Source organism: Procambarus clarkii, unplaced genomic scaffold (assembly GCF_040958095.1).
Source record: "Procambarus clarkii isolate CNS0578487 unplaced genomic scaffold, FALCON_Pclarkii_2.0 HiC_scaffold_222, whole genome shotgun sequence".
In the NCBI taxonomy this organism is placed as follows: Eukaryota; Metazoa; Arthropoda; class Malacostraca; order Decapoda; family Cambaridae; genus Procambarus; species Procambarus clarkii.
Genome location: NW_027189255.1, coordinates 17314 through 31868, shown reverse-complemented (window position 1 = coordinate 31868; position 14555 = coordinate 17314). Strand labels below are relative to the sequence as shown.

At 37.6% G+C, this 14555-nt stretch overlaps 1 protein-coding gene across 1 annotated transcript; it reads left to right on the top strand.

Annotated features, from left to right (window-relative positions):
* Nucleotides 1-362: 362 nt before the first annotated feature.
* Nucleotides 363-3896, top strand: LOC138361175 (uncharacterized). The gene has a single exon (XM_069320613.1). The coding sequence runs from the start codon at nt 363-365 to the stop codon at nt 3894-3896; it is 3534 nt and encodes a 1177-aa protein (XP_069176714.1).
* Nucleotides 3897-14555: the final 10659 nt, after the last annotated feature.

Sequence of the window (14555 nt, the reverse complement as noted above, 5' to 3'; positions counted from 1 at the left end):
GGGCCATCATGATACAGTCAGTCTTGACTGGGAAGGCCCAAATCGCCTACTCTACGTTATCCCTTGACGACTCCAGCGATTATGACAAGGTGAAGAAAGTGGTGCTCATGGCGTACCAATTGGTACCTGAGGCTTACAGGCAGAAGTTTAGAAACCTGAAGAAGACCTCAGAGCACACTTTTACCGAATTCGCCACGATCAAGGAGCGACTTTTCCAGGAATGGTGTGCCTCTCGGAAGGTGGAGACCAAGGAAGACCTCGAGCAGCTGATTCTGCTGGAGGACTTCAAGGATTGTTTGACTGGAGACTTGAAGACGTACCTAGAGGAACAGCAGGTAGAGACCTTGAGTGCAGCAGCCACAATGGCTGAGGAATACATCCTGACTCATAGGCCATCTGCTAGGTACGTCCCGAAGACCTATTCAAGATATCCAGCCAAACATAAACCGGAAGATAGAACTGCCCCTCGTAGTGCCGCCAAGTCAACCTCGGATAGTCCTCGGAGGTTTAGTCCGAAGAGGGATGTATTGTGTTGGACCTGCGGTAAGAGAGGACATATTGCTGCAAAGTGTCGTAGCAGTTCAGGTAATAATCCCCGTAGGGAAGTCATGCTGATGAACAGTATAGTACCACCGACATCCACCCTAGAGAAGAGGAAAGGATTGTTCGCCCCATATACCTCCCAAGGATATGTAGCCAGTGGCCTTGCAAGTACGCCTGTGGTAATACTTAGAGACAGTGGAGCGGCCCAGTCTCTAATTCTGAAAACATCATTACCCGAAGGTATATCGGCGGATGAGATGCAGAAGGTAATCCTGGGTGGATTCCCTTCCACCTTGTATATTGCCCCATTGGTACAAGTGCATCTGGACTCTCAGCACTTCAAAGGTGAGTGTCGGTTGGCCGTGGTGGAAAGTCTTCCCATAAAGGGGATTGACGTGATATTAGCCAATGACTTAGCCCTAGGATTGTTACCCAACTGTCCCCTGGTAATGGATAATCCAGGACGTGAAGAGACCAGTCCCATCGCAGCAGTGCAAACCAGGTCTCAGGCGCACCTCCATGCACCACTAGATCTAAACACTTTGTTTGACTCTCCTCCTATCCCACAGGTTACAAGTAGCCATACACCAGTCCCGCCCGTCCAGATGCCGGTTCCTGAACACTGGACTCGAGCCCATCTGATAGAGGAACAGAAGAAGGACCCACAGGTACGGAAGTTGGCCGACACCGTAGACTCTCCTGCGAAAGGAGGGGATCTATATGTGTGGTCAAGTGGTGTACTGTGTCGCCGGCATCCTCCGAAATACCCCCAGTCAAGTGCGGTAGGTGATCAGATAGTCGTCCCAGCCGTGTTCAGATCTAAGCTGTTAGAGACGGCCCATGCTAATAGATTTGCTGGACATGGTGGGATCTCTAAGACTTTCCACCGCCTAGCCAAAGGTTTCTATTGGCCGCATATGAAGGAGGACGTACGTCATTTCTGCAAGACCTGCCATGCCTGCCAAGTGGCCGGAAAAGCAAACCAGCCTGTCCCCAAAGCCCCTTTATACCCCATTCCATCAATAGGTGAGCCCTTCGAACACCTCATCTTGGATATAGTAGGCCCTCTTCCACCTGCTACCTCAGGGGTGGAGTATTTGCTAACAATACTAGATCGGGTTAGTAGGTACCCAGAAGCGATCCCCCTTAAAACCATCACAGCTAAGGTTTTGGTGAAACAACTGCTCTGGTTCATCTCACGATACGGTCTTCCCAAGACCATTCAGACGGACCAGGGGTCTAATTTCATGTCCCATTTGTTTCGCCAACAGATCGCCGACCTGGGAATCCGACAGGTTACCTCTAGTGCCTACCATCCCGAGTCTCAAGGAGCTTTGGAACGTTTTCACCAGACGTTGAAGGGCATGCTTCGGAAGTTTTGCTACGACAGGCAGAGTAAGTGGGTTGAAGAACTGCCCTACCTCCTATTTGCGGTAAGATCAGTGCCCAATGAATCCCTAGGAATCTCCCCATTCGAGATGATCTTTGGTCACTCAGTAAGAGGTCCCTTAGAGGTGGCACGAGACCATTGGCTGGACACAGAAACCAACGAGGATATTGTGGACTGGTTGTCTACCACTAAAGGACGGCTGTTCTCAGCCTGGGAGATGGCTACAAGGACCTTAGAAAGTACACAAAGAACTATCAAGAGCAGGTATGATAGGAGGACCAAGCAGAGGGAGTTCAAAGTAGGAGATCTGGTTTTAGTATGTACTCCTACAATAACTGGGAGCTTGAGCGCCAGATTCGTAGGCCCCTACCCGGTTATAAAGAAGGTTACTAACCTCAATTACCTTCTTAGTACTCCAGACCGCCGTAAGAAAGAAACTCTGGTTCATGTTAATATGATCAAGAAGTACGAGGGTCGGGATACACTCCCCGTAACCTTAGTGACCACTAATGACGACATTGAGGAGGAAGAGGAGGTGTTGACTAACTCAGACATTCTGTTAAACTTGCAGGCAAAGTTGACAGACGTGGCCGAAGGACACCAATCATCATTGCTGCAGATGATCCGGCAATACAAGCCTATCTTCGACGATGTTCCAGGATTAACATCTGTCTTGAGGCATGATGTCGAGCTGGAGGAAGGCGTCCGACCTATAAAGCAACACCCGTACCGTCTCAACCCACTGAAGAAACGGGTGGTGAAAGAGGAGGTAGATTACATGCTGAAACACCATCTGATAGCCCCGAGCTCGAGCCCATGGTCATCCCCGATACTACTAGTGCCCAAACCTGGTAAGAAATACCGTCTTTGTATTGATTATCGCCAGGTGAATAAGGTCACAGTAGCAGATACCTACCCTCTCCCCAGAATAGAGGAATGTCTGGATGCCATAGGTAAAGCCCGTTACCTGACGAAGTTTGACCTGTTCAAAGGCTATTGGCAAGTTCCCCTCACGGAAAAGGCCAAACCCATATCAGCATTTGTGACACCCGACGGGCTGTTTGAATGTCAGGTGATGCCATTCGGGATGAAAAATGCGGCCTCCACTTTCCAGAGACTGATGGGTACTGTGTTGCGTGACGTAGAAAACACCTTAGTCTACATCGATGATGTATTAATATATGATGTAGATTGGCGGGATCATCTGCGTCACATAGAGGATTTCTTCAAGGCTATGCTCCAGTCAGGATTAGTGGTCAACCTGCATAAATCAGAGTTTGCCCGGACCTCTGTCATCTTCTTGGGTCATAAGGTTGGAAGAGGATGGATTGCGCCGAAGGCCAGCAAGATAGAGGCAATAATCCAGTATCCTACGCCAGCTACCAGGAAGGACATCTTGCGTTTCCTTGGTATGGCTGGTTTTTATCGTAAGTTTGTCCCTAATTTTTCCTCCATCGCCGCCCCCCTGACCAATCTGTTGAAGAAGGGGGTGAAATTAATATGGAATGAGAATTGCCAGAAGGCATTTGAGAGTCTCAAAGCAATTCTAATCTCTTCTCCGATCCTCAGGTCCCCGAGCTTTGAGGATAGATTTATCCTGACGGTCGACGCTTCTGATTATGGCTTGGGGTCCGTTTTATCCCAGACGGACGAGAAGGGGGTGGAACACCCGGTGGCCTATCATTCTAAGAAGTTCACCCCCAGCCAGCTTAATTACTCGGTCATAGAAAAGGAAACGTTGGCCTTAATTAATTCCGTCCAGCACTTCGAGGTATATTTAACAAGCAATGGCCATCCTATATTAGTACGGACCGACCATAACCCTCTGAAGTTCCTGGCTCAGTTTAAGCAAAAGAACCTCAGGCTCACCAGATGGAGTCTACATTTGCAGCAATATCCCCTCCAGATTGAACACATAAAAGGGGTGGACAACGTGGAAGCTGACGCATTATCTCGTATCTAGATCCACGTGCTAATTTGGTTTGTCTTCTCTTTTTATAGGAACCCAAACCAAATTCTTTTGGTGGGGAGGTGTTACGGACCCTGATCCAGCGTCCAATCTCGAAACAGTGACGGCCGCGCCATCTGTGGGTCAGCTCCCGAAACCCCCTCCAAACCGACGACGTGTACTAGCTACGAGGGCCAGTTTCCAGCCCCGTTCAGCGCTCAACACCGCCGCCGCTGACCTCTGGTGAGGTGGTGCTCAGACTACAACGCCATCTATGGAGTAGATATGTCGGGCGTTTGTGTCTGAGCCTGTAAGTGTGGTGTTTTAGTGTCCCTGTTATTGATGACGTGTCTGCTTACAGAGCCGACCTGGGACCACTGTGATGGAAGTGGAGTCAGTCTACCCGAGGCAGCCAGTCTCCATACTGTGAAGTTTGCTGCAGCTATTGTGACGTCGTCCCCCCGGAAGAACACTGTGGTGTGTTAGCCTGCCATTGGAGTGGCAGTGGAAGGATTTACCCGGGACCGACAGTTGGAGACGATAATCCACTGGGGTATTGAGGACAGGAGGGTGATTGGTGATATCACACGAGACTCCTGTCTAGGGCGTACCCCTTTTATCGTTCGTGGAGTGGCCGTGCCAGCCTTGGTGGCTCAGTACCTGCCAGCAGACCTGCTGGACGTGTGGTTGACGGCCCCCACGACGGTGCCCCCAGTGGACCTGTGTTGTGGCTGACCTGTGGCCAGGGTAGACTCGGCGTTCTCAGAGGACACGTCTTGAGGCCACGAAGAATGCACCGCGGACTCAGCACCTAGCTTCGAGGATCCATAGTCTCCAGCAGAAGACTACAGTGTCGATCCCTTTGTAAAGTGTTAATACCCCTCCCCCTTGTGTACGTTTTACTTTTATATATTTAAATGGTGATGGTGAAAATTATATTATATTAAGTTCTTACCTTTCTTTCCCTACTCCCTTTAAGTTACTTGCGTCACGGATCACATCCCTTGATAGCCTCTACTGGCTTGGGGCCGGATATATATCTTCCTCTAACTACATCAGAGTAAGAACCCCGTTGCGTCCCGAGAGGGCCGTAACAATGTCGATATTATTCTGCTTGAGGTTGGTGTTGTTCAGCTTGATGTCGTGGATTATTTGTAACAACTCTTTCTCTATATTCAATATTAGTGTCTCCTCTTCCTCTTCCCAGCAGAGTTTCAAGTTTTTTTTCAGCGTATCTTTCTCCATCCTGGGGTTCATCTGAGGAGAGAGCATCTCGGACTACTTTTTCTTTGGAAGAGCAGCGAAGCTGGCCATCAGTGGATGTAATATAAGAGTGAGAGTGGTCGGCGGCAACGAATATTTATATATATGGCTCAACTGACACAGTACTGCTCCGGGCAACCAGCTATTACATTACTAGGTGGACTTCGCCGCCATGAGTTTGATCACAAGGTTTTCAACACTTTATCTAAAATATCACTTTTAAAAATGTTGACTTCAACCTTCAACGGTCCAAAATTTTTTTATTAAATCAGTATTCTTCTGCTTGAGGTTGGTGGTGTTCATCGTTTTTTCTAATCAATATTCTTTGGATTGAGGTGTATTGATGTTCTCTCTGTGACATCAATAAGCATTGTTTCCATTTTTTTTCAGCGCAGCTTCTTTACCTTAACTTGTGGGCGACAGAAAGTTAATGAAATTGGGGAGTATGACTGCTACGGGATGCCCACTCACGGATGCGATCCCACTATTGCTCGACACCGGTGCTTTTGGCTGCTGGGTTGAAGAAGTTACGTAAAAAAGTGAATTTGAATTAAAAATTGCCCCAATACTAGAAAAAGGTTGGGGCCTGGGAGCCTTTTGGAAAAATTTGGGTTGGGGTAGGATAATAAAATAAATTAATTTGTGGAAATAATATAATATATTCAGTATCTCATTCTTTTACCTTTTTTTACCCCAATTATTTATTTAGAGTGACTAACAACTACTATTTTCTGATTGAACTGTCCATTCATGCTTATTTTGTAAAAGTATTTTCTTGGGGAAATAAGCCACCACAATGCAGCCAACAACATTCAGAAACCGGTTTCAAGGTTCTGTTATACAGGCATTCCTCATTTTTTTCTCCAGTCTGTGTGATTTTATCCATGATGGCTTCTATCTTCTTTAGTGTCTGTCACTTCGACATCTCTTTTTGGGAATTTGCGGAGCTGTGTAGTAGCAAATAACAAAGACATTAATATATTCTCTACCGAATAAATTTTAACAGAGCATAGGAATTCACAGATAAAAAAAAAAAAAACTTTGAATCACAAAAAAATAAATAACGTACAACTGAAATTAATCCTCTTACAAATACATACCTGTGCCTGTTGTTGTTTCCTGACCGAAGACACGTTCCTCCACATTCTCCTGCTTCTCCCATTCCTCCCCTGACTTGGTGTCATCATCTCCATCTGAAGACCATGGCCATTTGATTTTTCTAGAATCAAGCTTCCTTAGTGCCTTTTCTTTCTTCTTCATCTTTCTCTTTATGGCCTTATTTAGTACCAAGCCCTTTAGTTTGTCAATCAACCGGTCACTTTCGAATGTGTCTGAGGACGACGATAAGGACGACGATGAGGACGACGATAAAGACGATAATGAGGACGAAGATGAAGAAGATGACCTTGCTTTTACCGTTGATTCAACCAAACAAGACATTTGCTCAAGTAAGACAGATGCAGCTTGACCTCTTTCAGCTTGTTCTTTTGCTTCCCCAGAAGAGTTAGTAGTTATCTCGAAACCCTTCATCAGTTCGGAAACAAGGGGTGGGGGAGGATAGAGGGAGGAAAGAACGAATAACAATAAATTAAAATTACTATTATAATTGTATTTTACTGTAGTATAATGAATAAAAAATAAATCTCTAAATGTTAATTTACCTGAAAGAGACAAATAATTACAAGTCAATCGTTTTACACTATACTCTCTTTATATGTTTCCAAATGGCTTAGGAAGTGGTATATTCTGACTTGTTCCTTCAGCTTCGGCTGTACCTGAGCATTGCACTAAGTAGTTAATATAGGCACTGCACACATAAGTAGTTAATATAGGCACTATAACAATAAGAAATACGAGTGTGTGGTTTTTTTTTATGATTTGATTCATAAACTGAACTGGTAAGGAATTGATTATTGAAGCTTGTTGTTATGATGGACTAGATGACTGCATATGGATCAATAGTTAAACTGTAATGACGCCCGCCACTACCCTACTGAATGATAAACTGCTTAATTTCAGTAGACTGTACACCTGACACTGGAGCTGGAGAGAGAGCAAGGGTTTGTGACTCTTAAATAGGCAGAAATTCTCCTTTTATACCACTATCCCATCCCCCTCCCTCCCTCCGCCATAGGTTGCTGAATCAATACAAGTTATTTTCATTAATATTTTCTATATTTTTATTAATATAGGCCGATTACTAAATTCTAATTCTGATTATTTTGTTAGATCATAAACACATAATTTAATGGATAAGTAGTATATAATCAAAGGCTGAATGTTTTCTTAAAATCTTTCTATTCTCTTTCCCTCTTTTTTTGGAGTTGAGTTAATTTGCCTACTCCCTGACCTGCTACTCCTTTTTTTAATTTTTTTATTATTACCCCCCCCCCCAAAAAAAAAAGTCCTTTTTATCATCCTTCTTTTCGTCTAGCATTATTACATCCTCTTCTATTTCCTTTTCAACCTCCTTCTTTTCTTCTAGCACTATTGAACTAGTGTCATTTATTGGTTTAATATCCTCATTCTTTACCTTCAACTGATGAACTGGTGTCATTTATTGGATTAATATCAACTTCCTCTTCCAATTGCTTTCCATCTGTTCCTCTCCTATTCATGAACTGTTTTCCTCTTTGATTCTTTTTCAGAGTCAATATTTCATTTTTTCGTCTGTCTTGGGTATTTAATTTTGATCGTTGTTTGGCATCTTTTTGTTTTGTCCCCGAATCTGTTGTTTTATATGTTTTTGATGTTTTTGTTGTTTCCTGTGATGAAACTTTCTGAGAGGAAATTGTTTTTAAAATGATTTCATCGCCGATTACATTTAAATACTTCTTTATTATTTGTGTTTCAATAAACCATTTCTTTTCTTGTTCAATATCATCACTGTTCAATAATGTAAGTAATTTTAAATTGTTGTCCTTGTTATCAATAGACACTATTTGGTTTTTGTAAATTTCATCGTTGTTAATGTTAATTTTTTCTCCAATCAATGTTAAACCCTTAATATTATATATAATGGGAAAAACAGAAGGGGTTTTAATAGCTTTCTTTATATTTTGGGAGTTTAATAAAGCTGTTTTCATAGTCTCGATGTCATATAGGTTTTGTGAAAAATATAGGTTTAATTGAATAGAAGGCATAAGAATTTTATCGTTTATTACCGTAACAAGATTTTTATAGAACTGGGCGCAGAATATAAATTTAGAAATATGATTCGAAAGAGAATAGAATAATTGTTTCATTTCATTTTTGGCAACACTATTCCTACAAAATATTTCTTTTACTTTAATCTGATCGAATGCTAATAACAAATATTTTTTTCGGCACTTCTCTGATAGGTAAGCATCGAGTTCATTAATAATAGTTCTGATAATAGAAGTGAACTTTTCTACTAGAGTTTCATCATAGTCAGAAGAAACGTCAATTGTATTAATCATCGACAAATGTATTTTCGATTCTTTTAATTCAGAAGCCATGACTAACATTTTAGAATTCATTTCTTTATTTGTTTGTTTTAATATCGAATTTTCTGATTCCTGCATTTGTTGAATGGCTAATATTTTAGAAGTATCACCATATGATTTGTGAATCACTTGCAAGATAATTACATAAAAGTGTTTTATATTTCGTATGCTAAAATCTTTTTTAAGTTCGTTCTGATAAATTGTATATATAATTGTAATAAAAGTATATACCTTTATAACTTCATAATTTGTTTCTTTTGTATATTTGTATAAATCCGCAAGTTGTTCTATTATCTTTTCTTTAACTAAATCCATAGATGTAAGTTCATCTACTAACATTTTAGCCAAATAATTTGGTTCTTGTAACTGACGCTTTAAAACAACATTTAAATCAACATAAGGGATTAATTCTTTTTTGTGTTTTTCTACTATTTCATCAGTAATATTAGTTTTGAAACTATTTAGTATATGATTAAATAACCCTCTTTCTTCCTCGTTAGTAAATAATATATTTACTATATTTTCCGGTTGTAGATCATTATTAGTATAATTACTATTGTTAATAATGTCATTTAACTTAGCCATTCTATTTATATGTTCTTGTTGAATATAATTCTTGTGTTCTGTATTAAAATGATCAATAATCTTTATTATTATTTCTTCAATTAGTTTATTTTTTTCACTTGAATAACTATTATTTATAAACAATATATTTGAAAAACATTCAGTTATATCATCATTTGATAATATAGATTTTTTTAAAAAATTAATAAATAATGTATTATTAGAATTATTTATTGTGTTTATATTCGCCAATAATTCATTATATTTATTTAGCATTTGGTCCTGAAGTTGTTTATAAGTTTCTTCTGCTTGTTGATGTTTCTCAAGTTCTTTTGTTTTGAGTGATAATAACTCCTTATATTGCCGTTGATGGGCTTGTTTTTGTTCCTCAAGTTGTTTCATATAGGTTTTTTCTAGTTCATGTTTTTCGTAGTTACATTTCTCAAGTTCATTTTTGTAAGTTTCTTCTAGTTGATGTTTTTCATTAATATGTATATAACTTTGAGTTAATTCTTCATTTATTCTATTTATTTTTTGTTTTTGTTCAGATAATTGTGTGGTACATAGTTGTAGGTTTTTATTGAGTTCAACGTTTTTAGATTTTATTTCAGTATTATTTGAATTAATTAGAATATTTAACTGTTTAATTTGATAATCTAATTCTGTTATTTGTTTGTCTTTTTCAGTTAGTTGTTTATCTTTTTCTATATTTCTATTATCTAATTCTTTTATTTGTTTGTCTTTTTCCTCAATTTTATCTTCACATTCATTTAATTGATCTAAATTAAATATTTGGGTTTTCAATTCTTCTTCATAATTAATGGTTTCAATTTCTAAATTGTTTATTATATTTTTTTGTTTTTCTATTTCAGTTGTAAACTTATCAACTTGTTTATTTAAATCGAGTATTTCGCGTTCTTTTTCTGCTATCACAGTCTCTAGGAATTTTTTTTCCATATTACACTCATCATATTGTTTATTTAATAAAGCTATGGTTTCCTTTTGTTGATATTGACTTTTAATAAGAGGATACGTTTTAGTTATTAATTTTATGTATCGATCAGATAGATCGAATAAATGAAACAATTTATTTAGTAATATGATTGTTCTTGTTTCATCATCATCTTTAGCAGAAACATTGTTTAAATAAGTTTTTATATTTATACGTTCTCTTAAACCTGAGGTCCCATCCTCAGGGAAATGTACCATACTCAAGATTGTTTTAACAATTTCACTCATTTTTTATGGGGTGAGAAAAAATACCTATTTTGAAGTCCAATGTTAATTTTATCTTATTGAAATGAAATGAAACGCACATTATTTTGAATAGGACATTCAATGTTGATTTTTCAGCATTCAAAATAATTATTTCTTGCATTGAATACAGGATACCATAATTTTACATTCTCTCGAATATTACGTTTCTGGACTCATAATCGGAAACTATATTAGGGAGGAGTCCTGATCTTCCTCCTGTTTCTTGTTCTTCTTCCGAGATTTCCACATTGATATTAAATTTAATGCTACCAAAGGTTTCTGAGGAATTAATGTTCTTAGCCACCATTTTACATTCCACCTCATTATTACCATCTTGAAGTTCAAGTTTCATTACCACAAATGGTGGTAATGAATTTTCTTTAATTGGAAAATCATACTTAGAGAATCCCTGAATAAATATATCTTGACTTGCCGCATGCGTACATGATATCCACAATTTGTCCATGTCGAATTTTTTTCTTTTATTATGTGATTTGGTCCGTACTGTATTTATATGGTTTTGTAATTTAACATCTTGTATTTCACTTTGATCTGTATAAACATTAGGTTTCAAATCATTAATATTCCAAGGAAATATTAAAATAATTGGATTTTTGGTATAATATCCCTTGTCGTAATCAGAATTTTGCCATACATAATTTATGTTATTTGAGACATTATTATTATCTAAATATCTGTGGATTTTATTGTAATTTAAAAGGAAGTTATTAAAAGGCTTAATGATTGTATTCTCACTTTCGATTCTATTCTTAGGATTATACGAAATTGGTGGTTTAGGAATAATTACGAGACCTTTATAGGTATTTATATCTCTGATAAACGGGGAGAATAATGATTCCAACTTTGAGATGATTATATTAGATTCTTCAGAGGACTCTGTTGTTGTTGTTGTTGCTGTTGTTGAACCGATGGTGGATGGTAATGTTGTTTCTTGAAGTACTTCAGAGGACGTTGTTGTTGTTGTTGTTGTTGTTGGACTGATGGTGGTTTGTAATGTTTCAGATAATTTTGTTATTGTTGGACTGATGGTGGATTGTAATGTTGTTTCATGAATCGGATCATGTCTGATAGCCTTACTGACATTGATACGTTTTCCGCGTAAATAAATAATTATTATAACGACTATAATTAGGATTATAGCAACTAAAATTCTTATTAACCCCATTGCTACTTTTTTCTTTTTTTCCTATTGTTTTTTAGTCATAATAAATTCATAAAAAAAATTATTTTAACAGAATATCAAACATATGCTGGTTTGAACCCCCAAAAGCATTGATTAACGGTTATACCTTATAATTTTTGAAAAATAAGTTTTACAATTAGACCAGCAGGTATTGTTATTATAAACAAAGCTATGAACAATAAACTAAACTATATCATCTGATAATATTAAACTATACTTATATACATTTGTTTCTTTTAAAAAATAGAGGTTTAATAATAATGGAAAATTGTTTTTTATTAGCTTTTAATTATATACAAACTTTTTCTGAATCGAATGAATATGTCCATAAACGATATATCCTATACGAAGCCTCTGCTTCAGTAGTAAATATGGCTAATGGTTATTGTTATGTAGATAAATCGGTCTTTCATTTCCCCTTCAAATGCATTAATAGGTATCTAGATATAAATACAAAAACGAACAAAGATGAAATAACAGATGAAGAATTAAACCAAAATCAAGAAGAATTAAATAACTTAAGCGAATGTCTAGAAACTCTGGTGTCAGAATATGATATAAAATATGTCTGGGTCTATGGAAATAATCAAATCTTATTCCAATTACCTGTTTTACAAAATCTGGCAGTCTTCGATATCCGAAATAAGAACAGCCACACATTTAGAGACAAAATAACAATAAATAAATCTTTTAATGAATATCGAAATGTATTATACCGTCGGGGTAATATTTATACATTTCCACCAGTTTTACATAGTATTACAAATCTTTGTCATTTACTCGCCCAAAATTTGATTAATGGATACCAGGATTCCACAAAGAGTATTACCTTCTATACCACAAATAAAAACAGCAATAATGATCTACAGTGTAATTTTCATTTAGAAGGTGAGAGTAGTTCAACTTGTGCTTGTCTGTTGAATGAAATAAACCGCCTTACTCTTATGTTCATATCGGCTAGTCAAGAGCTATATACGACAGAATATAAAGATTACATTAATAGTAATCATAGGGATAAGGAACAAATGTGCCAATATATGGCTGAACGTGAAGTCGAATACAAACTGCAAGCGCTGTTGCTCAGTATGGTTTGGCCCGAGAAAATACATTGGCAATGTAGGAGAAACATAAATGGAATGGATGTAGGCATAACAATTCTAAACTCTCTTGTTAAAAATAAATATAACTGGATTCAATGGGAGGTTAGGAATTTTAACAAACACGTAATGAAGCAAACAAGGGTGAATCATCAAGATTCATATATCATAGCAAATATTCTGAACTTTTTAGGGTATGAAGAAACACATAATATATGTAAACTACCATAACAACAATCCTAAAACATTTCATGCTAAGAAGATAATAAAACTAAATTATTTTCAAATGCATGATTTAGGAAAGAACCTGGGACATTGTTTAGCTTAACAATATGAAAGATGCAAGAATAAGGATTTTTTTTTTTTTCAATGGTCACAAAGGGTTGACATGTTTCATTCCATATTAATTCCACTGTTATTTTCATTAAATAAAAGTGTGCATGTTTTTATTTGTTTAAATTTTGCCTTGGTAATTATTATTCAGTGTATTCAGTGTAGGTTATCGAAAGGGCAGGACTGTATGGGACATATGTTGTTTTCGGTGTGTTTGTGAATTGCCTAGATAAGCTAGATAGTAATAAGTACCACATAAAAGTCCCGGTTCTGACTAATAGCTGGTTGCCGGAAGCACTGTGTTAGCTGAGCCACATATATAAATATCTGTGGCCACTCTCACTACATCCACTAACGGACGGCCATCCAGCCAGCCCACCACACACGCTTTGCTGCCCTTCCAAGAAAAAGTTGTACGAAGATGCTTTCCCAGATTAACCCTAGGCAGAGACAAGCTGAGTTGATTAAAAAATTGAAAAGAATGGAAACACACTTGAAGAAGAAAAAGAAAGAGTTGACTTACCTCAAGAATGAGAATAAGATGTTAACACAGAAGAATTTTGTTATCTACCAGAAGTTTCCACCAACCAACAAGAGAGTGAACTAGAAAATAGAATATATAAGGGAGGAAGAAAAAGAAAGAGTTGATTTACCTCAAGAACGAGAATAAGATGTTAACACAGAAGAATGAATTTTCCACCAACCAACAAGAGAGTGAACTAGTACCTCAAGAACGAGCGTAAGATGTTAACACAGAAGATACCACCAACCAACAAGAGAGTGAACTAGACAATAGAATATCCACTATTATTAAAGTGTTTATAATAATAATAATAATAATAATAATAATAATAATAATAATAATTTTTATTTTTGGGAACATTGTTGAAAAAACAGAGAATGTGCAGTGACTTAATGTCTAACATATTCAGGGATTTGAGGGCCAGAATTGGATATTGTCCTAATAGCAGCTTGAGTAATTAGAGGACGTAAGTGATTTTGGGTAGTAGAGCCCCAAGCACAAATACCATAGTTGAGATATGGATACAATGCCTAAAGTCACTATTACGCAAAGCGTTTCGGGCAGGAAAAACATTAATGACTACAGCTTAAAACTAATGGGAAAGTTTTGTCAATGTTAAGGGGAACAGGCGTTACTCTCACTTTTTTTAGAATATCTGGAAAGGTTTGGAGTTCAAGTGACTTGGGCTGATCTAATAGGCTTTAGGTACAGAGACTGGGGATAGTTCCCTGTAAGATAGTCCTTAATGTCAGTACTGGAAGATGGAATATCATTAGCAAGGGATGAACCAATGGAAGAGAAGAACCTATTGAACTCAATAGCAGAATCAGAGGCTGAAAGCTGAGTGTGTGTGTGTGTGTGTGTGTGCCAGATTTAACCTTGTTTGTGTTAATATGCTATAAAATTTGTGTGAAGATGCTCTGGGAAAATAAAGGAAATCAACCATTCCAATAAATATATTTTTCT